Source organism: Euprymna scolopes, chromosome 24, assembly GCF_053919585.1.
Source record: "Euprymna scolopes isolate OS-2025 chromosome 24, ASM5391958v1, whole genome shotgun sequence".
Lineage (NCBI taxonomy): Eukaryota > Metazoa > Mollusca > Cephalopoda > Sepiida > Sepiolidae > Euprymna > Euprymna scolopes.
Window position 1 is genome coordinate 99,758,887 of NC_136505.1, and position 22,726 is coordinate 99,781,612.

The 22,726-nt window shown below is 34.3% G+C and overlaps 1 protein-coding gene across 2 annotated transcripts in view; it reads left to right on the plus strand.

Moving 5' to 3' along the window:
• LOC145246870 (Fanconi anemia group A protein-like) overlaps positions 1-22,726 on the plus strand; it is a 160,133-nt gene that overhangs the window by 1,899 nt on the left and 135,508 nt on the right. For both annotated transcript variants that reach the window (XM_080108732.1, XM_080108733.1), the window contains exons 2-3: positions 12,969-13,090; positions 19,295-19,352. In XM_080108732.1, coding sequence (XP_079964858.1) covers positions 12,969-13,090; positions 19,295-19,352 — 180 coding nt within the window. The remainder of the gene's footprint in view (positions 1-12,968; positions 13,091-19,294; positions 19,353-22,726) is intronic.

A 22,726-nucleotide genomic window follows, 5' to 3' on the forward strand; every position in this document is an offset into this window, starting at 1 on the left:
TATTTTTTAAATCGTATTTCAAAGTGTAAAGTTTTATGATTTTTTTTTATTCAATTGTAAGGTGAAAGTACAGAATAGGTACAAAACACCCTCCCCTCCTCATGTTAAGAATAGCTTTTTAAATAATAACGTTATTATTTCAGCACGGATCAATAAGTGCATGACTCATTTTTTATTTATTTACTTACGTTGCCTTTCGCACTTTTACAAGCATTATTTATTTACATTGGCTTAACTCTTTTCATGAAATGAATATTGAAAAAAATTTTTTTTACTCTTTATGAATATTAAAAGAAAAAGTTACTAAACATTTATTAATAACTAGCAAAAGTACCCGTCGTTAACTGGGTTCAAAAACAGCCTACAGAAAATTGGCTCTGATTTATGAAAGTATGATAGGTTATGAAAAGGAAGGGTTGTAAATTTGGGTTGAATTTGGAGGTATCAAAACCAAAGTAAAATATGATGAAAGTAAAAATAAAATAGATAAACCCCATAATTTATTATACCTGTTCACATTGAAACACTTATCACAATATTCTGTGGATCTATATTAAAAAATCTTGTTAAACTTTGTGACATATTTCCATTCTATGAAGGTCAGACGCGAACGAACACCCCATAATTTTATTATACCATATTTCTTCAAACTGAAACATAATTATCAAAGTATACTTACGCAGATAGATATGAAAAATCTTTATTAAAGTTTGTGTCTATTTCCATTCAATGGAGGCCATGGGGAGGTATGGGGTGTTTATAAGGTGGACCTAATCTAAAAAAAAGCATACCAATTTTTTAAAATGAATATTAAAATAATTTCTCACTTTAAAAAATTTTTTTTTTTTTTTTTTACAGTATTTTCAAGTTAAACTCAAGTTTTCCAATTTTTTTTTTTTTTTTTTTTAATTATTAGGCGAAAGTACAGAATAGTTACAAACTACCATCCCCTTATCATGATAAGATTGGCTTTCTTTTTATTTTTTTCACCACTTATCAAGGCCAAGAGGCCACTTGAGGATAAGGGTTAAAGAGTCTACAGTAGAAATTGGACAATATAGTAATCGTTAGTAATGGAGATTCAGTAAATTTGTTAACGTATATGGAACGGCTCATCAAAAACTTGTTTACGTTAGACTTGAAGACAATCATATTGTAATCAGCTGGAAAGCAGAAAAATGGAAAACAATTCCATAGGCGTGCAGTTCTAAGAAAGAAGCTTTGGTTATAGAATCTATGTTTAGGTTTAGGCACTGATAAAGAGTGGGGGAAATTAGTGATAATGTTTTCTGCTTGACGGGTGTTTCTTGTGAAAGTTTGGCGAGGGAGGGAACCATAGAATGGAGCTCAGCCGAACACTTGCCATGAAAATAACGATAAAGCAAACTCGCAACATCTCTTCCGTGAGAAAGAGGTTGCAGGGAAGAGAAAAGGACATATATCCTACGAGGCTACAAAGTCTATTTTGAACTCTATCAAGGCAGGATAAGTCCTTTCTAGCAGCTCCTGCCCAAATGTGGCACAGTACTCCATCCTTGGACATACCTGGCTCTTATAATAGATAGAAAATTGCATCAGCAGTGAGATATCTTCTGGATCGATAGAAGGATCCCACCATTTTTCCAGCGACCTTGGCAACAGATTTGATGTATGTGTTCCATTTCAGATCAGGAGAAAAGGTCAAGCCCAGAAGCTTGTCAAAACATGAAGCCTCCCCAAGACGAGAGCCATTCATTTCAATTGATGGCAAAAATGGATCAGAGCATTGATGGTGTAAAGATAAAAGCTTGGTTTTAGATGCATTAAAAGTAACAAGCCACCTTTCTAAATAACATTTATTTTAGCGCGGTTCAAAAAGTGCACAAGTACCACCCCCTACCGATAAAAACAATCTGGTTCGTTTGCATGTTTTTAAACAGTTAAAGTGACTTTTCCAGGGCGCTCAAAGAAGCTGATGGTTATTTTCCAAATTTAAGAAAATAAACCAAATTAAAAAGAATAATTCAATATTTGCGGAAGATTGTGTAATAGCTTGTTGTTATCATCATAATGCAGGCTGTACTGACGATGACTAGTCTGGGCCTCGGTGCTTTATCGCTCGGTGTTGATGTAGTCCTCTTTCTGTGTGAAAAGTCCGATCACAGGCACTGCATATGTGAATGCCAGGGTTGTGTCATCGATAGTGTCTTAGCTCTAAGTCTTCTCCAATCTTTCTATTGTGGAAAATTTCCCACTCAAACAAGAATTCTTTAGATGTAATCCAATATGTGGTGTTGCAATAATGGTTAGGTTGTGAGCAGTGATGGGATTCAGCCGGTTTGTACTCGTTCATGCGAACCGGTGCTTAAAATATGAGTTCAGCGAACCGGTTGTTAAAATTACGTAAACTCCTATTTAAACCTGTATTAATTAGCCCACTATCAAACTCCACAAGTGTCGCGTGACTCACGTAACTTAGAACCTGTTCCTAAAAAATTTGAATCCCACCACTGGTTGTGACCCTTCACTGAAAGAAATTGTTAACCTCCAAGGTCTCGTATTAGTTACAAAGAAAGGTGATCCGTTTCACCAAGGTAAGAACTTCACGATCCAAAACAACAAAATTGGCACCAAAAAAAATACTGCCATTGTTACTGAGGTGACACCTTAAGTATACTCATCTAACCAATGAGTGTTCGCTCTACAACAATTTTCTATAATTACAGTAAGGGAATCATTGGGCAGATTTCTCTTCCTTCTCAAAGACTGCAGGCAAGTCTCTTTCAGTAATTTCCAACACTCTTCCCGCCAACGAAAAATAAAAAATCAACTACTTGTTGATTTTTATCAAAAATTTAGTACAAAATTTTTCTTAACCAGGAAACTTATTAATAACAACTAAACAACAAACTTTTGTTAAAACAATAAATACCTGAAATATCCCCCCCCCCCAACTTTTTTTTTTTTTAAACTGAAAAGTCTGATAATTTCCATAAGTCCATAATACTTCAAATGTTAATTCCACAACCATGGCAAACCCATTCATCTTCTATCGGTGGGGCCCTGGTTATTCCAGCACGTTTGAAGTGAAACCAAAAATTGGATTGGTCACAAAAAATCATAGCCGAACCATCATCTGGGAGGTCACATTCCGAACAGATCCAAATTTGTTCAATAATTTGCTCAGATTCGTCTTCCTCCTGATAGCTCTCTGAAGCCTGAGCTTCCTCGTTTCCATCAGAGTGGTGTACGACCTGAAGCTCTAACGGGTATAGATGGTTTATAGTGTGATTATGTATGTTTCCGTCACTCCGCAGTACTTATGCCGAACGAACCAGTCCATCATCTCCACGGAACAGTTTCACTATCCTTCGCAATGGCCAGAAGGGTCTCGAATTGTTCAGCGATTTCACTGTCACGATGTCTCCGATTTGGATAACGTTGGAGGAAGCTACATTCAAACCATGATGTTCTCTGAGAGAGAGTTAGATAGTCTTCATGCCAAATCTTCTTAAACTTCTTCAGCAGTGTATCTCTATTCCTGAGCGAGTCTATAAGTTTTTGTTTGGTGGGTACCTTGCCTTCACTAATGTCCACATTTTCCAGACATATCAGAAGGTTGGGATTCAAATCAGGGTATACCTATTTACAATGCCTCCACACAGGACAGAGTTAGACACCAGGGTCGTTATTTAACGTGGAGAAAGGTACAAAAATAAAAAATTGTCTCAGTCGTGAAGGATTGCTCCTTCACAGGGTGTAGAAGTGATTAAGGGTGATCGTCTCCCACCCGGAGCTGTCTGAACTTATGTATATCAGAGGTCTGTCGTTCACAGTACGTTGGATGTCAGAGATGGCAGTGAGAAACTCTTGAGTTACAGCAAACAGATCTTCCGATGGACTTATAAAGGCATTTCTTCAACATATTAACGACTCGTTCCCATACCAAGGGGAATGCAAAGGTATCTTTTCATGTTTTAAATTGTAAGCTGTGAATTTTTCTCCAAATTCGTCAGCAGTAAGCGCTTGAAGGAAATCCCCACCTGTAATAAAGGACTTGGCATTGTCTCTATATAAATGAGAAGGCAAACCCCACATATTAGTGAATCTGGTAAAAGCCAAAACAAAGGAACAAACTGTTATGTCTTCTACCAATTCCAGGTGAACCGCTCTGACCTTCAGACAAGTAAATATTAGAATATATACCTTGGACCACTGACTTTGATCGCCTATTCACAAGTGTCCAGTGTAATCAACACCTGTATGAAGAAATGGTCTTACCAGATTGACTCTGTGCCTAGGTAAATCTGTCAATGCAGGATATGTGAAGGGTACGTTGTTAAACTTTTTACTCAGACAGCATGTCTTTAAGACTTTTAACAGCCTGTTTTCCTTGGCGTATACAAAATCCAGCCATCCTAGTTCTCTAAGGGTAGTTGGTACACCCAGCCAATTCCATGAATGGGTGATTCTTTCCTAGTATCACTGGATTAAGCACCTCATATCTGTGGGAAAGATTCTTGCCAATCCTATGCTTAAACAAAATAAATTATTACTAGGTGGCCAGAAAGTGGGTACTCATTTTACGTTAAATTTATATGGAAAAGTGGGTAATGTCCAAGATCAGTGCCCGGAAAAATTAAGCTACCTGAAGTGGATGCTGTTGATTATAGAGCAGAACGGAGTTTAGACTCGAAAAACAAAACCATTTTAAAAAATTACTTTAGTTTTAACATTTTTTTTGTGATAACAACAACAAAAAAAAAATGACTTTTAAACAAAAACATAAAATTAATTGCCCGACTCGGGCTGGTACAGTTTTGTTGGAGGGGCAGTGCAAAAACTCCCGTTCCTCAGAGAATACTTGTACTTGCATTATTTTGAACAAATAGTTCGAAGCTAACTGTGTAAAATTCTGTTTTTTCCCTCTCAATTTGTTTACAAATTTGTACACTCTAGATACAACAGCTAATAGTCTTTTGAAACTAAAGAATTTATCCAAATCGATGATAGATTCCATGCAGTTACTCTCAAGAGTACAATAAAGATTTGTACGTATCAATTGTTGGTTGTCAACACTTAAACAATTAAGATCACTGTCGGGCCATGAAATGGTCCTGTCCGCAAGCCAACTCGGTCCTGACCTCCAAAAGGTGATGTTTTCCTGGAGTTTGGATGCTGTCAGTCCTCTGGTTATTAAATCTGCCAGGTTCTGTTTAGAGGGAATGTACTTATACTTTATAGTCAAATTGTAATCCTCTCGAATCTGTGCCTCCATACATCCAATATCCTTGAGTCTATTTTTCACAAATATACTCTTGATACTGGTTAATTTGAACATCGACCACATGAGAACAATTTGCGAATCCACAGCGAGATACAACTCCACTACCTTCGTTTTTCAATAAGTTTTTAGAATATTGACCAGACACTTTATTGCTAAGAAGACTGCCAGCAATTCTCGCGTCGGAAGAGTTTTTGCTTTTAAAGGAACGATCTTAGCTTTGGCAAACACTAGAGAGCACTCTCCTCCCTGGATGGCGTAGAGAGTAAATCCATAGGCCTTTTTAGAGGCGTCAGAAAAGACACACCAAACGATGTCATCCTCATTGAATACCCATCTCTTGAAGGACAAGAAATGGAGTTGTGATAGTTCCTTCGCCAAGGAACTGCAATCGGAAGTCATCTCTTTTGGGATTGGTTCATCCCAGTCTAATCCCGCCTTCCACATTTCTCCAACTAGAATCCAGCTCTGAATAGTAACAGGTAGGCGTAGTGACAAAGGGTCGAAAGTTCCAGAAGCTGCAGATAGGATGAGTCGCTTTGTAGTCAGTTCAGGACTACAAAATCTTCAGGCGAGACCGATTGTATCGTTAGCAGGGTCATATCGGTATCCCAAGACTTTCTCCCATGAACATCTGTGGATGGTCAGCGTTCCATCAAGTTGCATTGTCTCCTGTAACTCATGACAATTCGTATTACATGATGGTAATTTGAATCCACCATTTTCTAATTTTTCTCTCGCCTGCCGGTATGCTCTCTTCAATCTGTTCTTTGAATTACATGTAGTGACAAGAGTACCCACGTAGAATCTTGAACTCAATATTGCAGGAACTTTATTTGCATGGTATTTTAAGATGCAGTTCAAAATGAAAGGACTCGTATTGAATCCAAAAATAACAGTAGTATACCTGTAACATTTTAGGTTTCAAAAAGAAACAAAACTTATTTTTATCAGATTCCTTAGACAATCTGGACATTAAGAACCCCTTCCTAATATCTCCCAACAGAGTGTACCTGTTTGTCCTAAAAAGAAGAGTTGAATTTAATATATCGCCGGTTAAATTTATACCCGGATAGGCTGCTTCGTTCAGAAAAACCCTCTTCAGGGAGCAATTGAAAACAGGTATCTTTGTAGTGGTGATGTCTTCTGTCTTAAACATGGGTCGGTGAGGGATCCAGACATGCTTATGATATAAGTGCGGTGAACACTCGAAAGGCTTAATGATCGTCTCTGCTTCCTGCTCAGCAAATTCCTGCAAGTATTCCTTAGGTCCTTTTCTTCGAAATTGTTTACCACCTTATCGTTGATTGTTTTCTTTATTATGCTGTCCTAGTAATAATGACCTCCAACTATCCAGCTTATTGAACATGCAGCCTATTCACGTAACCGGTTCATATACACAGCTTACAAAGAGGGGATCCAGCTATACAACCGGTATATAAACTGCACACCGGGTCCCCCACAGTCTCTTTCAGTAATTTCCCATTCTATTTCTTCCTTCCCTTGTGGAGACTGCTTGTTACTTCCAGTCCTTTACATTGATGTTTATCGTCTTCAAGTGCTGCTTTGTTACATCTTTGTAGCGAAGCTTCTGACCTATCTTGTGGGTTCCATTTTCCAGTTCCCTATCGAAGATCATCTTTGGGATTTGGTTGCCTTCCATTCTGGCAATGTGCCCGGCCCGTCGTAGTTGCATAATAGTAAGGATAGCTACCACACTGTCTATGTTTGCTCTCCTGAGAACTTCCACGTTTGATACGTAGTTACTCACTCTATTTGATCTTCATGATCCTTCTTGGATGTCTCTGCTGGACAACTTCCAGTCTCCTTTTGTGTTCTCTATAGAGTGTAGGTCTCTGCTGAGTGCAGCAAGGCTGACAGGACAATGGCTTTGAAGACTCTGCACTTCATCTCTAGCCGGATACCAGCCCTTGTCCAGAGCCTCTTTTCTAGCTTACCAAAGGAGGCACATGCATTTTGGATTCGGCAGCTTATTTCTTTGTCAGCAAGGTTGTCAATGATTAGAGTGCTTCCAAGATATTTAAAATTTTCAACAACTTTTAGCACCTTACCGTTGATTGTTATAAGCTCTTGCGGGTCGTTATTATCTGGTGAGGGCTGATACATCACTTCTGTCTTCTCTATGTTGATTTGTAGGCCTATCTTCCCGGCTGTTTGGAAGAAGGTATCAACTATCCTTTGTATCTGAGCTTGATTGTGAGCTATCAGCAGTGTAGTGTGCAAACAGCAGTTCTGTTATAAGCTCTTTCTTGGTCTTGATCTTGGCCTTGGCCGTCAAAGGTTGAACAGTTTCCTGTCGGAACGTGTGCGGATAAAGATAGCTTCTTCGATATTTTGATGAAGAAGCGTTAAGACGGTTGTCAGAAATAGTGAACATTGTCGGGGTCAGTACGTACCCTTGGTTGGTGCCGTAGTTTACTTCCAAGAATTCGCTTTCTAGGTTCCTTATTATAACTGTCATCTAAACTTCAGCCTCTGTCCCATCAACGAAATGTTGCATCCCTCTTTCTTTTCTACAAGTACTTTAACAGTGAATGCTCTGACGAACTGCAAGCACTTTTGGCCCCTTGACGTAAATACCCCCAACAAACCCGACAAGCAGCTAAATCCCACCCCTTCACAGTAGAGATCCCTAGATGTAAGAGAGCCTTCTACTCCAGTAGTTTCTTCCCCAGGACAGCTAGACTTTGGAATTCCCTGCCGGGTCCCTGCTTCCCCAACTGTACTGACAAGCAGAAGTTTAAGTGCAACGTGAACCAACATCTTGCTGCCCAACTCCCTACACTGTACCCCTGATGCCTATGTCCCTGATAGTAGCCCCCTACAACAAAGTGGCAATGTGCCTTGTTTAAGGGGAAAATGTAATAAAAAAAAAACAAAAAAAACAAAAACTCTCCCTTTTGTTCCTTCGTGAAATGGTTTGATAAGTCCCATGAAGTGATCAGGGCATCCGAACACTTTAAGGACTTCCCACAGCATTTCTCGGTTGATCATATCAAATGTTTTGCAGAAGTCTACAAAGACTATGTACAGCTTCCGGTATTGTTCAATGGCTTTTTCTTGAATCTGCCATAGGCTGAAGATTATATCTGTTTGTATTATTTGGATTCATCGGACTACTGTTCTCATCTTGAGTGTGATTTTTCACGTTTTGGTCGATGTAATCTCCAACCTTCTTCAGGTGTATCTTGTCGAACTCTGGAATGTTTCTGTTGAACTTGGGAATTTTGACAGAATTTTGAGTGGAACCCTTTATTTACTTCGCGAGGGGAGCATGCTTTTGCTCTGCCAGCCATGACTGGATAGATATCTTAAGTAATTTGCAAATGTATATTTCGGCCGCCCACGCTGAGGATTGAACCATCAACCTTCAGGAGAATATCACTTTTACAATTATTTTTTCAATGGTTAGAGTACTTGGAAAAATCAATTGCAAAAGTGATATTGAAGGTTCAATCCTCAGTGTGGGCGACCAAAAAATACGATCGCGAATTACTTAGGACCTCTATCTAGTCATGGCTGATGGAGCAAAAGCACGTCCCGCTCGAAATTCCATCCAAATTCCAGAATTTGACAAAGATTTCTGTGGCCCATTCTTCCAGTTTTTTTTTTTTTTTTTGCAATGGAAGTTCTTGGTGTATTTTTGGTGACCCCTTTGCGCTATTTCAATACAACTTATTTTCTGATTCTATCTCATTTGTCAGACAGTCGTCTAAAATGCCTGACCAGTTAAGTGATGGAAGTTGTTCTATTGGCTATTGTTTCATGATATTGGAGCACCATTTTGAGGCTTGGATTTTGGAAGCTCTTCAGATATTGCCTGGTGTTCACAATAGTAGCATGATGCTGATGGTCAATCTCTGAGAACCATACCTTGTAACTATTCTGTACTTTCACCTAACAATTTAATAAACAAAAGATATTGTAAAACATGAATTTAACTTGAAAATATAAAAAATACATGGTACCTGCATAAGTACCAAGATTGGTTTGTTTAAGAATAGTTATCAAACCGAAAAAGTGGCAAAGAAACAAATATGCAACAAATAAAAGTTACTCTTCTACCTACTTGGATAAGTTGTTTTGTGTTTTACACATTTTGCAGCGTTTATTTGGTTCGAAAACCAAGTAGTGGTGAGTTACTACGTTAAGCTGTCAACAAAATGGCCAACTACAAGCTGTTTTCGATGGTGTTTGAAATAAATTTGACATTTTTATCCACGAGTTCTAAGAACTATATACTAAAAAAAAAAAAAAGCAGAAGAAACTAGCTAATCCCAGCATGCATTTTTGTTTCCGTTTCTACATTTTCCGAGGTTTCTGAATGATTTTTAAACTTAAGGAATTACGGACAGATACAATGATGCAGAAATAAATATAATAAAATAAAAATTAACAAAAACAATTTAACCTTTCTATATTTATGAATAGTTTTGAACAGTCATTATTGGAATGTGTGACTTGAATTGTTTCCACTTATTCCAAGTAGAATTCTTCAAAAATGAAAACCAAGAAATTGTCCTCCAAGTCTGAAACGCACAAGTGCCAAAAAAGTCTGCAAATAACTGTTACCAAAGGCAATAAAAGTAGGTTAGGGTAAAATAAAAAAAAAAAATTTTTTTGTCTGGTTCAAAAGCTGAACAATTGCTGAAAGAGAAATAATAGCATTATTATTTAGAAACCCATTCTTAACATGGGGAGAACGATGTTTTGTAACTATTCTGTACTTTCACCTAACAATTTAATAAACAAGATATTGTAAAACATGAGTTTAATATGAAAGTAAAAAAATACATGGTACCTGCATAAGTACCAAGATTGGTTTGTTTAAGAATAGTTATCAAACTGAAAAAGTTGGAAAGAAACAAATATGTAACAAATAAAAGTTACTCTTCTACCTACTTGGATAAGTTGTTTTGTGTTTTGTGTATTTACGCATTTTACAGCGTTTATTTGGTTCAGGAACCAAGTAGTGAGTTAAGCTGTTTTCGATGGTGTTTGAGATAAATTTGACATTTTTTTGGGGGGAGGAAAGAAGAAACCTCTTATCTTAGCCAAAGATTATAATTGATATGATCGGGGCTCTACATTGCGAGTGAAACAGTCGCATTTGCTAGTGAGTTTTCAAAGTGGCGACTAGAAATAATGAAACGCTTATCTTTTGGCAATTGCATTTCTTTCACTGACAATCTCCCAGGGTTCACTGCGGAGTGAAAAATATCTTGTAAACATTTTTTTTAATAAAATGAACAAAGTAAAATTATTTAAATAATAAAAGTTTAATAGAATATACTCTTTTTTAAACGGAGGCTGTTTAAAAAAAAACATCTGAAGAAATTCAAGTATCAACATAAGATTTGTTGTATATTTAGAATTACACTTATTTAAAAAAAATATACAGAAATATCTTTATGATATACATACTCCTCACAGAACGAAGATGTCATATTCTAAAAATCATATGGGTTTGGCTAGTAACTTTTCTATTTGGCTAGTAAACGAAAATATTTAGTTGTCAAAGGTCAACTAAAGATAAAATTTGCCCATAGAGCCCGATGATGTTTCTTTCTTTTCCTCCTTGTCGTTGTCACAGGTCAACTAAATATAAATTTGTCTATAGAGCTCAATGATATTCCTTTCTTTCCTCGTCGTTGTCATATGGTCAACTAACGAGAAATTGTCTCTGTATTTCTCATCTGGTCTTTCCTCTATCTCCCTATTTTTTATCTTTTTTTGTCCTTCCCTTGTTCTTTTCTTCATATTTTTTTTAACAATCCCTATTATCAGTTTCGGTTTCAATTTTAGTTGATGGCATTCAAATCACTTTTTTATTTTTTTTAGAAAGCACATAAAAGAAGCAAAGTCAAATTATTTAAACAATAAAAAGGTTTAACAAAACGATATACTTTTTTTCTTTTTTTTTTTTAACAAAGGCTGTTTAAAAAAAACATTTGAGGAAATTCGAATGTTTATATCAACATAAAATTCAGTGTATATTTAGAACTACATTTATTAAAAAAATACAAAAATATCTTTGATATACATACTTGTCATAGAACGTCATATTCTAAAAATCATGTGGGTTTGGCTAGTAACTTTTCTATTTGGCTAGTAAATGAAAATATTTAGTTGTCTAAGTTCAACTAAAGATAAATTTGCCCATAGAGCCCTGATATATATATATATATATATATATATATATATATATATATAAACTACTTCATTTATTCACATTAATTTAATATACGAAAGTATAGATTTATGCGTAAACTTTAAGTATTTACTTCAAAAGTGCTCAATACGTATGTAGAGCTAGTTAATAATTTATAAAATATATATGGCAATTAAGCTACACTGAATATTCTGCGTTTCATCCAACTATAGGATTCGTCAGGCTTATGCGCATAAGCCTGACGAATCCTATAGTTGGATGAAACGCAGAATATTCAGTGTAGCTTAATTGCCATATATATATATATATATATATATATATATATATATATATATATATATGATGTTTCTTTCTTTCCTCCTCAACCAATTGTTTATGATGTCACTTTTTTTGTACAACACCATGGATCTGTCACGTCCATACTGAGTGCCAACTATTTTTGTATTGTCATTCACTGTCTCATTACTTCCCGGTGGTCTCGGTTTTGGGGTGGGGATGTGGGAGATGGCACAGCAGTCCATATTATCGCAAAAGAATAAATTGATTTTTCATACCTGTGTCCTCTTGGAACACCTGAGAATAGTTTTCGTTTATGCATCAACATACCATATATAATCTATAATATAAATCTCGCGTTTAAATGTATGTATGTTTGTATGTCTGCCTAAAACTTTCTACAGAGGCAACGGATTTTCACGAGATTGGTATGGTTTTAAAGCTCGACCCTTCGGACAACAAATATAAAAAAAATTGGCTAAAAACATTAATTCTTTCGTCCTCAACTGGGCATTTTTTTTTTTTTTTTTACAGGGAGGGGTTGCTTTTTTCACAGATATTTTCAAAAGTCATCCTTTCCTTTTGATTTACTAGCCTTAATTTAAACCTTCGTCACTTCCGATGGACGCAACAGCAAAGACGTCACTTTTTAAAAAATTTTTTCATCATGTTCTTTTCCTCCTTGGCATGGTCCTGGATATGACCTTAAACTATATCTGATGGTGAGGCCCCCAGCTTGTGGGTTTTAGGAAGTGTGGAGCCACCCTTTAATTGCCATTGCTTCCAGGTCCACTCTGACCCGGAGTGGTAGCACCTGTTAGGGGCCCAACTATGGGTTAAATAGAAACCGACTTGAAGAAAACAAATATATTCTGTTAAAAAACCTTTCTTCAAAATCACTAGATTCGGCATTAAATAACCTGAAAAGGGTTGATATGCCGTAAAACAAAAACAACCAACCAATCCTCCTTTGCGGTATGGGTTCGAGCCTTCCTACTAAAAATTTTTTTTTTTTTGCTCAACACACCTGGGCAACACCGGGCACCCAGGCTAGTAATAAAATAAATGCTGGAGGGTTACGGATAACAAAGCTTTTATTGAGTGATGCTAAGACTGTTTTATGGCGATGGTTGGTAACAGCATCACTGAACATGGGTTCTCCAAGGGAGGTGCCATTCCGTGCTATTACAGGTGTGTATGTGTGTTGAATAATTTTCTTTTTTGTTTGAATTTCAGCAACTCGTCATCAGAAAGCTGGAACGTCTTCCCGCAGTGATGGAGGAGGAGGCTCATTGGAGAATGCAACTTATCAAATGATATCTTACCACCAAAATGCTGGAAACACATTCGAACAAGTTGTAAGTATTTGAAAGATAACGAGGATTCTTGGCTCAATTTTATAGAAGATGTATCTGGTGTTGCCCAGTATTAAACATAATGTTAAATTTCTTAAAAAAAAACAAAAAAAGTGAAAAAAACAAAATGGAATGAAACCGAGACATGTGCGAGTATTATGTTTTCCCTGAACAGTTCACTTCTTGCAAGTAAAAAAAAAATGTACATAAACTGAGATCGAAACCTAAAAACAGTGAGTCAAGTATGATAACCATTAGGCCAGCTTACCACGCTTTTTAAAGCACTAATTTTTCAATTTTGACCACTTAGCCTTTTTTTTTTTTTTCTGGATGAAAACTGATTAAAAAGTTTTCGACATGACTACCCTATATATCAAATTTCAAATCTGTAGATCAAAAATGTGTTTAGTATATAGGTTGAGAAGTGTTCTCTCTCTCTCTCACACACATGCACTCTCTCTCTCTCACTTTTATAGATATACTAGCATGCCACTCAGTGTTGCCTGGTCGTAAAATATGTAATATTATATTTTAATTCATACAGGAACTGAAGCGTGCGTGCGAGTATTTTTTTTCTAAACAGTTCACTTCTTGTAAGTAAAAAAAAAAAGTACCCGAGCTGAGATTGAAACCAAAACCTAAAGACAGTGAGTCAAGTACGATAACCATTAGACCAGCTTGACACAAGTTCTTGAAAATATGGAAATTGTTTTAAAAAGGCCTTATTTTTTTTATTACTTTGAAAAATTCTTTAGAATATGAAATGTTTTAAAAATGCCTTGAAAATCATATTTTTTAATGTCTAGTAAAAATTTGTGTCGAAATATGAAAAATAAAATTGAAATAAATACTATTAAATTATTTTCTAAGTATTAATAAAAATTTGAGTAAACTATTTGTTAGATATTGAAAATAAAATCAAAATACATTGTTCTGAAATTGCATTGTATTATTGTGGATACAAGAGTTACTTCCCTTCATCATGAAGTGACCTAATGCTTTTCATATAATAACATTAGTAGCTTTGTAATGAAGGGACATAACTCTTGTATTCACAATACTGGAATTTCACAATTTAAAAGTAAAATGAACAGACCAATCTACAATGGGGAAGACAACATTCAATCATGCTTGATTGGCCAAATATAAGTGGGTCACGGTATGTAAATATGGTTGTTGACAGGCATATTATTTTGTATGCAAAAAGGCATTTTTTTTGTATGCAAAAAGGCATTTGCAAAATGGGTGAAAGTGCCTTGAAATTGCATATGGCTGACACTAAACACAAAACAAATGAAAGCTGTAATCAAAGTTGACCAGTTTTGTTGTGCGTTAGAGAACTTCTTTTAAATAACTGTGACCTTTTAAAACTACTTCATCTAAAATATAAACCTCACCTCTCTGTTTAAATGTATGTATGTATGTCCTATTTTCATGAAATCGGTATACGGATGACAAATATCGAAAAATTAGCTAAAAACATTAATTCCTTTATCCTCAACTGGACACTTTTCTACAAGGAGGAGGTCGCTTTTTTTTTCACCAATATTTTTGAAAGTCATCCCCTCTTTTGGTTTGGTGATGGACAAAATGGCAAAGATGTCACGTTTTTTTTTTTTTTTTTTTCTTTTTCGTGTTTTTTTTCCTCCTTCGCGGTACGGGTTCGAGCCTGCCTGCCTATACACATGTCCAAACATCTGGGCAACGCCGGGCACCCAGGCTAGTCTGAAATATAAAGATAAATGAAAATAACTTCCTGTTGTCAATTAAGTTCTTTGGTTTATTATATCATTCGTTATATATATCAAATTTTGTTATGAAAACTTGAATTTTTGTCTGGAGAAGACCTTTGAAGAACTTTGAAAAATCCTTGAAACTGGACATTGAAAATCTGTACAAACCCTGGGAACAAACGATAGATAACTGTGCGCAAAGGATATCACAAAACGATGCCATCACTAGAGGAAGAGGGGGACAGCCACTTTGTTTTATCTTGATATTTCATCTAGACCCCTAAGTAAGACCACTTATCACTCTTTACATCCAAACACAGGTCTTTATTCAGTATTTGGTCTTTATCTAAGGGAGGTAACTAGCATTTATTAAGGAAATAATGTTTTTGTTGCAGATAATTTAGGACGCTGTAATGATCAGTAGAATAATGAAAACAAATTTCTTTTTTATATACTTTATCATTGGTTTTTTGAAAGATGAATTTTATAATTTACTAGCAGAGGTGCCCGGTCGTAAAATACACTTAAATATAATCTATATATACATAAAAGCGAAAATATGTTTGTATGTGTGTTCGCTTTTTCTGTATGTCTACAAAAGGCTTTTTTCAGAAGCGGTCGGTCGCCTAACAACTTTTTAAAACTTTTTATATCACATGTAAATCGTAATATCTCACAGTTAACAACGAAGCTCGTCTGTCTATTTAATTTGCTCGACTTCGGGAAGATAAATATTCAACAGTTTTCGCTCGCCGCATGTGGGTTAGGCCTTTGATAATCTGGTCCACCCAGGCTTCCACCATGCGCCACAGCGTCTCTCGTTAGATTTTGACAGTGACTCTCGCTGTAAGATTTTGTTGCAACAAGCTGTATATGTAGGTACATTTTTGCATTAGAAAGGGAGTTATGAAGTGATACCTAATTTTGATTATTATTAAATCTATTTAAAATCAAACTTTCGATTGTTTTGCATGCTTAAAATTGAGATAAGTGTTTGTTGCTTTTTATTAATGAAAATCGCTCCAGACAAAGCGTGAAGCTACTTGATGAAAGGAGCTAACAAGAATCTATATATTAATAGGATAGTGTGTGTTATTTATTTTGTGTGTCACGCTTACATCTGAGTGACAGTCGTTTAATTGTTATTAGTGTTGGGACGATTAAGCGGAATCAGAAAAATTGATGCCTATTTTTCGATGCCAAAACGATTCTTTTAATTATCTTTTTATTTGATTTTGTTTAAAGCAAAATCTTCCATTGCTTATAATAATGATAAAATAATAAATATTTATTGATTTTAAAAAACTAGTAAAGCTGAAATCGATAGATCACTCTCCACAAGTGTTTTTTTTTATGTTTAGGAAAATACCTGCATATTTAACATGTTTTTACGAAAATCGGGGAAATAACAATCTTACAGTTAAATAATTAGAGATTTCTAAAGAATCTGATCGAAATCGGGGGAAAAATATTGGAATCGTCCTATCACTAATTGTTATGGACTTCCATTTCTTGTAATAAATAATTTAAACAGGAAGTCTTTATAAGTTTTCATTTCGGTTTCAATTATAGCTGATGGCACTCCAGTAATCTATTTTTTTTATAAATAATTTTATCGAGATATTTTCATAAGTTTTGATTTTGGTTTCGATTATAGCTGAAGGAACTCAAGTTATATATATATATATATATATATATATATATATATATATATATATATATATATTTTTTATTTTTTATTTTTTCATAAGTTTTGATTTCAGCTTTGATTCAAGCTAATGAACCCAAGTCATGGCTATATTTTTTATTTTTGAAATCACAACTTTATAAGGCCCTGTCGGTGGGGCATTAGAATACGCCGACTGCCCTTCTGCAGAGGGTAAAAGTCCCTCAATGGGGGTCCTGGATATGACCTTAAACTATATCCAGTGGTGAGGGCCCCAGCTTGTGGGCTTTGGGGAGAGTGGAGCCATCCTTTAATTACCATTGCTCCCAGGTCCACTCTGACCTGGAGTGGTAGTACCTGTTAGGGTCCCAACTATGGGTTAAATAGAAACCGACGTGAAAATAAATATATTCTATTAAAAAAAAATTTTTCTTCAAAATCTTTGGATTCGGCATTGAATAACCCGAAAAGGGTTGATATGCCATAAAACAAAAACAACCAACCAACCAACAATTATATAATATATAAAAATCGATATAATATTAACTTGATTATAATATATACAAAATCTGCAAGAATTAAAATATATTTAAGCATTCTTTATGACCAGGCTATGCCGGGTGTCCCTGCTAACCATGATAAATACTTTTGCAGTTTTAGTAAAAGAGCTACAATAATATCAGACAGTCTCTATTTACACTGAACATCTATAGAATGCCAACATCAATATATTACATATGTATGAGTGCCCTGTGGAATTTCCACAGGTGCCGCTAGTGAATGATGATGATCGCTAAGACAGTGAATACTAGACCAATAGAAATAGGGAATAGATTAAGCAATTCTGAAGAACCTGTGCCTAGTAACTCTCACTTCCCTTATTTTATCCTTTAGTCCTCACATTCCACAAGTAATGTTTCTGACAAAGGGGGAAGAATTCTCGGTTGGAATCTATCCCATATTACAGTTATTGTTGGCTAGCTTTTTGACCTTGAAGTGGTATTTTCTGTTTTAGCTTTGTACATCAAGTGGCTTCCTGACTTGTCTAGAGCAATTTCCATTAAAAATAGTAATTATATAAATTATACAACTGAGAATAGCAACATCATGTCAGTGAGAAAGAAGATGCAGCAAAAAGAAAAAAAAATAGACAAAAGCTAGGAGGAAAACAGTCAGCCTGCAATTCTTGGAAAGAAGCTACTGGAATAGGAAATTGTATTACAATGAGGTATCAAAACAACCACCCGATTCAAACATTTTAAAAATATTTTTCACTAATGTCCAAATTGTAAAGATAATTGTAGAAGGAAGTTGAAAACAAAGTGGCTAGTCAGAATCAAATATTGATATCAGATACATTGCTGTTTAGATCTAATTTTGAATGTTGGGCTGACTTAAATTTATATATTAAACAAGCAGGGTTACTCTACATTACCCAGATAAAATATTACATATTTCTATTTGAATTTTTTTTTTTTCCTTCCTCATTTTCCTCTTCCTATCTCCTTTCATCTCCGTCCAGTCAATTCCTCTATCTGGACATACACATGCAGACAAATTGGCGCAAGGTAGTCAACTCCTTGATCAAAAAAACCCAGTTATTTCCCTTTTGTTAGTACAAAGTCTAACTGGAAAATTGACCCCCCCCCCCCCCAAAAAAAAAAAAAAAAATGAAATCGGCACCAATTTAATATCCAAGAATGAATATTTTTTTCACTCGATTTTAGATATTATTCATTTGAGGGTGGGGGGACATCAGTGATAAAGAAAATTCTAACTTTGTAGTTATTTATTTTGTCATATTTTAGTTTTAGCCAGACATACAAAGATGCTCTTTGAACTAACTGCAAGATCTTCAAACAATTGCACTTAAAGGGATGGTCAGAATCTTAAAAAGATCTCCCTGTTGGAATATATGAGATAGCGGGTGAATGTTTGTAATCTCTTAGGATGCTCCATCCCCAGGTTGAACAAACTGATGAAAAAAAAAACTCATTGACTGATGTTCCTAATACTGGGCATCACCAGATTACCTTGCCATCAGATTCTGCCATTGTTTAAATCTGCTGCATCACAAGCAGGCTGAGCCTTCAGGAAACTTTGAGTCAGACGATCGAAATTGGCCAATCATTTTTAACCCCTTTTCGGATAACGTATGGGCGTATGTGGGCGAGAGACTTGCTTGCGAAAAAGAGGAAAGAGAATTTCTCACTTCTGAAAGCGGCAACAAAGATGAAAGAAGATCCCTGTGGTTTGCGTCATCTGAGGAAAGCAAGATGTGAGATTGTTCTGCACTGAAAAACCTACAAACGTGATAAGCGAGTTGTGAAATGAATCGACCATCTATACAAGGATTTATGTATACATGAATTCTCCTACCCTCAAGGCAGGTGGTACAAGGCCTCAAGGTTAGAGTGCTATCTCGCGGAAGCAACAAGGAAAAATGGAAAGATATTTTATCTCGAACGCTGCTGCAAAGAAGGTGGGCTCTCTCTACAATGCTAGAAAGTTACTTATGCCTGAGAGTATCCTGTATCTCTCCAGGTCCACCATTCGCCCACATATGGAGTATTGTTGTGACATTTGGGCTGGTGCATCTGCTACTAGTTTCTCCCTCTTAGACAGTATTCAAAAGATAGTCGCCAACCTAATAGGTCCCGTACTATCAGCTAGGCTTCAACCTCAATCCCATCGATGAAATGTTGCATTCCTCTGCCTGTTTTACAAGTATTTTGCAATTCTCAAAATTATAATAAACAAAACCAAAACCTCAGTAGTCAATAATTTACATTTAGTTTCTTTTTTCAGATGACAAATTTCAACCATTCAAAAAGTGACAACAAGCCAGACGAAATAACAGATCGAGGTATGGATATTTATTTATTTATTTAATATTGTTTGTATCGGAACTCCTTTTAACACATGGACTTCCATTTCTTGTAATGATTAATATTATGGACTTCCATTTCTTGTAATGATTAATATTATGGACTTCCATTTCCTGTAATGATTAATATTATGGACTTCTTGTAATAATTAATATTATGGACTTCCATTTCTTGTAATAATTAATATTATGGACTTCCATTTCTTGTAATAAATAATATTATGGACTTCCATTTCTTGTAATAAATAATATTATGGACTTCCATTTCTTGTAATAATTAATATTATGGACTTCTTGTAATAATTAATATTATGGACTTCCATTTCTTGTAATAATTAATATTATGGACTTCCATTTCTTGTAATAATTAATATTATGGACTGCCATTTCTTGTAATAATTAATATTATGGACTTCCATTTCTTGTAATAATTAATATTATGGACTTCCATTTCTTGTAATAATTAATATTATGGACTTCCATTTCTTGTAATAATTAATATTATGGACTTCCATTTCTTGTAATAATTAATATTATGGACTTCAATTTCTTGTAATAATTAATATTATGGACTTCCATTTCTTGTAATAAATAATATTATGGACTTCCATTTCTTGTAATAAATAATATTATGGACTTCCATTTCTTGTAATAAATAATATTATGGACTTCCATTTCTTGTAATAAATAATATTATGGACTTCCATTTCTTGTAATAAATAATATTATGGACTTCCATTTCTTGTAATAAATAATATTATGGACTTCCATTTCTTGTAATAAATAATATTATGGACTTTCATTTCTTGTAATAAATAATATTATGGACTTCCATTTCTTGTAATAATTAATATTATGGACTTCCATTTCTTGTAATAATTAATATTATGGACTTCCATTTCTTGTAATAATTAATATTATGGACTTCCATTTCTTGTAATAATTAATATTATGGACTTCCATTTCTTGTAATAATTAATATTATGGACTTCCATTTCTTGTAATAATTAATATTATGGACTTCCATTTCTTGTAATAATTAATATTATGGACTTCCATTTCTTGTAATAATTAATATTATGGACTTCCATTTCTTGTAATAATTAATATTATGGACTTCCATTTCTTGTAATAAATAATATTATGGACTTCTTGTAATAATTAATATTATGGAGTTCCATTTCTTGTAATAATTAATATTATGGACTTCCATTTCTTGTAATAAATAATATTATGGACTTCCATTTCTTGTAATAATTAATATTATGGACTTCCATTTCTTGTAATAATTAATATTATGGACTTCCATTTCTTGTAATAATTAATATTATGGACTTCCATTTCTTGTAATAATTAATATTATGGACTTCCATTTCTTGTAATAATTAATATTATGGACTTCCATTTCTTGTAATAATTAATATTATGGACTTCCATTTCTTGTAATAATTAATATTATGGACTTCCATTTCTTGTAATAATTAATATTATGGACTTCCATTTCTTGTAATAAATAATATTATGGACTTCCATTTCTTGTAATAAATAATATTATGGACTTCCATTTCTTGTAATAAATAATATTATGGACTTCCATTTCTTGTAATAAATAATATTATGGACTTCCATTTCTTGTAATAAATAATATTATGGACTTCCATTTCTTGTAATAAATAATATTATGGACTTCCATTTCTTGTAATAAATAATATTATGGACTTCCATTTCTTGTAATAAATAATATTATGGACTTCCATTTCTTGTAATAAATAATATTATGGACTTCCATTTCTTGTAATAATTAATATTATGGACTTCCATTTCTTGTAATAATTAATATTATAGACTGCCATTTCTTGTAATGAATAATTTTACCAAGAATTCTTCATAAGTTTCATATTCTTCATACCACGAGATAAAATACGAGGTTGTGAAACTGGTGGGGTCTATCCTTCTCTTGAGGGTAGATGGGCCTCTCTTAAGCCATGGTAAGCACCCCATCTAGTGATGGCGTCACAATAAAAAATACCCTTGATGGCCCTAGCGAAGCATCAAGTATTCAGCTACCGACAAGATTTTAATTACGCTACAAAACCACCCAAAAACTTTATTCAATATTTGTGCTGCCCAGGTTGTATGAAATTCCCTTTTCCAATAATTATTTTTATATAACTATCATTCAGCACCCAAAAAACTATTTTCAGTATTTGTAGTGATAAGCAAAATACCTGTCTACTCACAGCTGAACATTTTGCTAACCGCATTTCATTTCCTCTGATGATATGAGCCATTATTGAAAATCCATGGATTAAGGAAATTAATATGACCCCTTCTATATATTCCTTTGTCAAACAATAAATTCTTAACTTTAATATATGTGTCTATATTTTTGAGTTTCAGAATTTAACTTTAACCACTAAACTTATATATTGCTCTATTCTTAAATATTGAGCTTCTCCTTTTTGGCTAGGATCGCCCTGAAAGTATTACCTCAAGTAATATCTATCATGATTTTCACCTGATTTTTAATCTGTGTCTTATCTCACTGATATATATATATATACTTTTATATATATATAGTATATATATATATAATAGTAGATATATATAATAGTATATATATATATATATATATATATATATATATATATATGCATATGCTAGCATTTCACCACGGCATTCCCAGAGTGTTTGGAGGTGTATGTTGAGCAAAAAAAAGAAAGAAAAAAAAAAAACGGTCAATTTTTTTTTTTTTTTTTTTTTTTTTTTAAACTTTGACCCTTATTTGACCCTTATTATGACCCCTTAACATTTATTGTTTGGAGCTCAAATGAAGTTATTAAGTTAGATCCATGTCCAAGGAACCTATATCTAAAATTTTAAGTGTTTAGACCCAAAATTGGCGGAGGAGTTTGGTAGAGTTCTCAAAGGTCAAATCGTTGAACTTTGACCCCTTAACAGCCAAATTTTTTATTTCTGGCTGAAAACGGAATACAAAGATTTTCTCAAATCTCACTACCCTGTATATAAAATTTTGAGTCTGTAGACTAAAAATTGACAGTTATTGCATTGGAAAATGTACACACACACGTTCATTTTTATATATATATTATTACATACACACACAAGGGTGTTTAAAAGTAATACCTTCTATTGTTGTATGGAAGGACTGTCCCTTATGTAAGTAAGACATACTAGACAAGTGAAAATCATATTAGGAAAAGGCTAGAATCGAACCCTGTCGGCAAGTGTTAAAGATAATGGGAAAAGTAGAGATCCCTAGGTGTAAGAAAGCTTTTTACTCCAATAGTTTCTTCCCCAGAACGGCTAGACTTTGGAACTCCCTTCTGGGA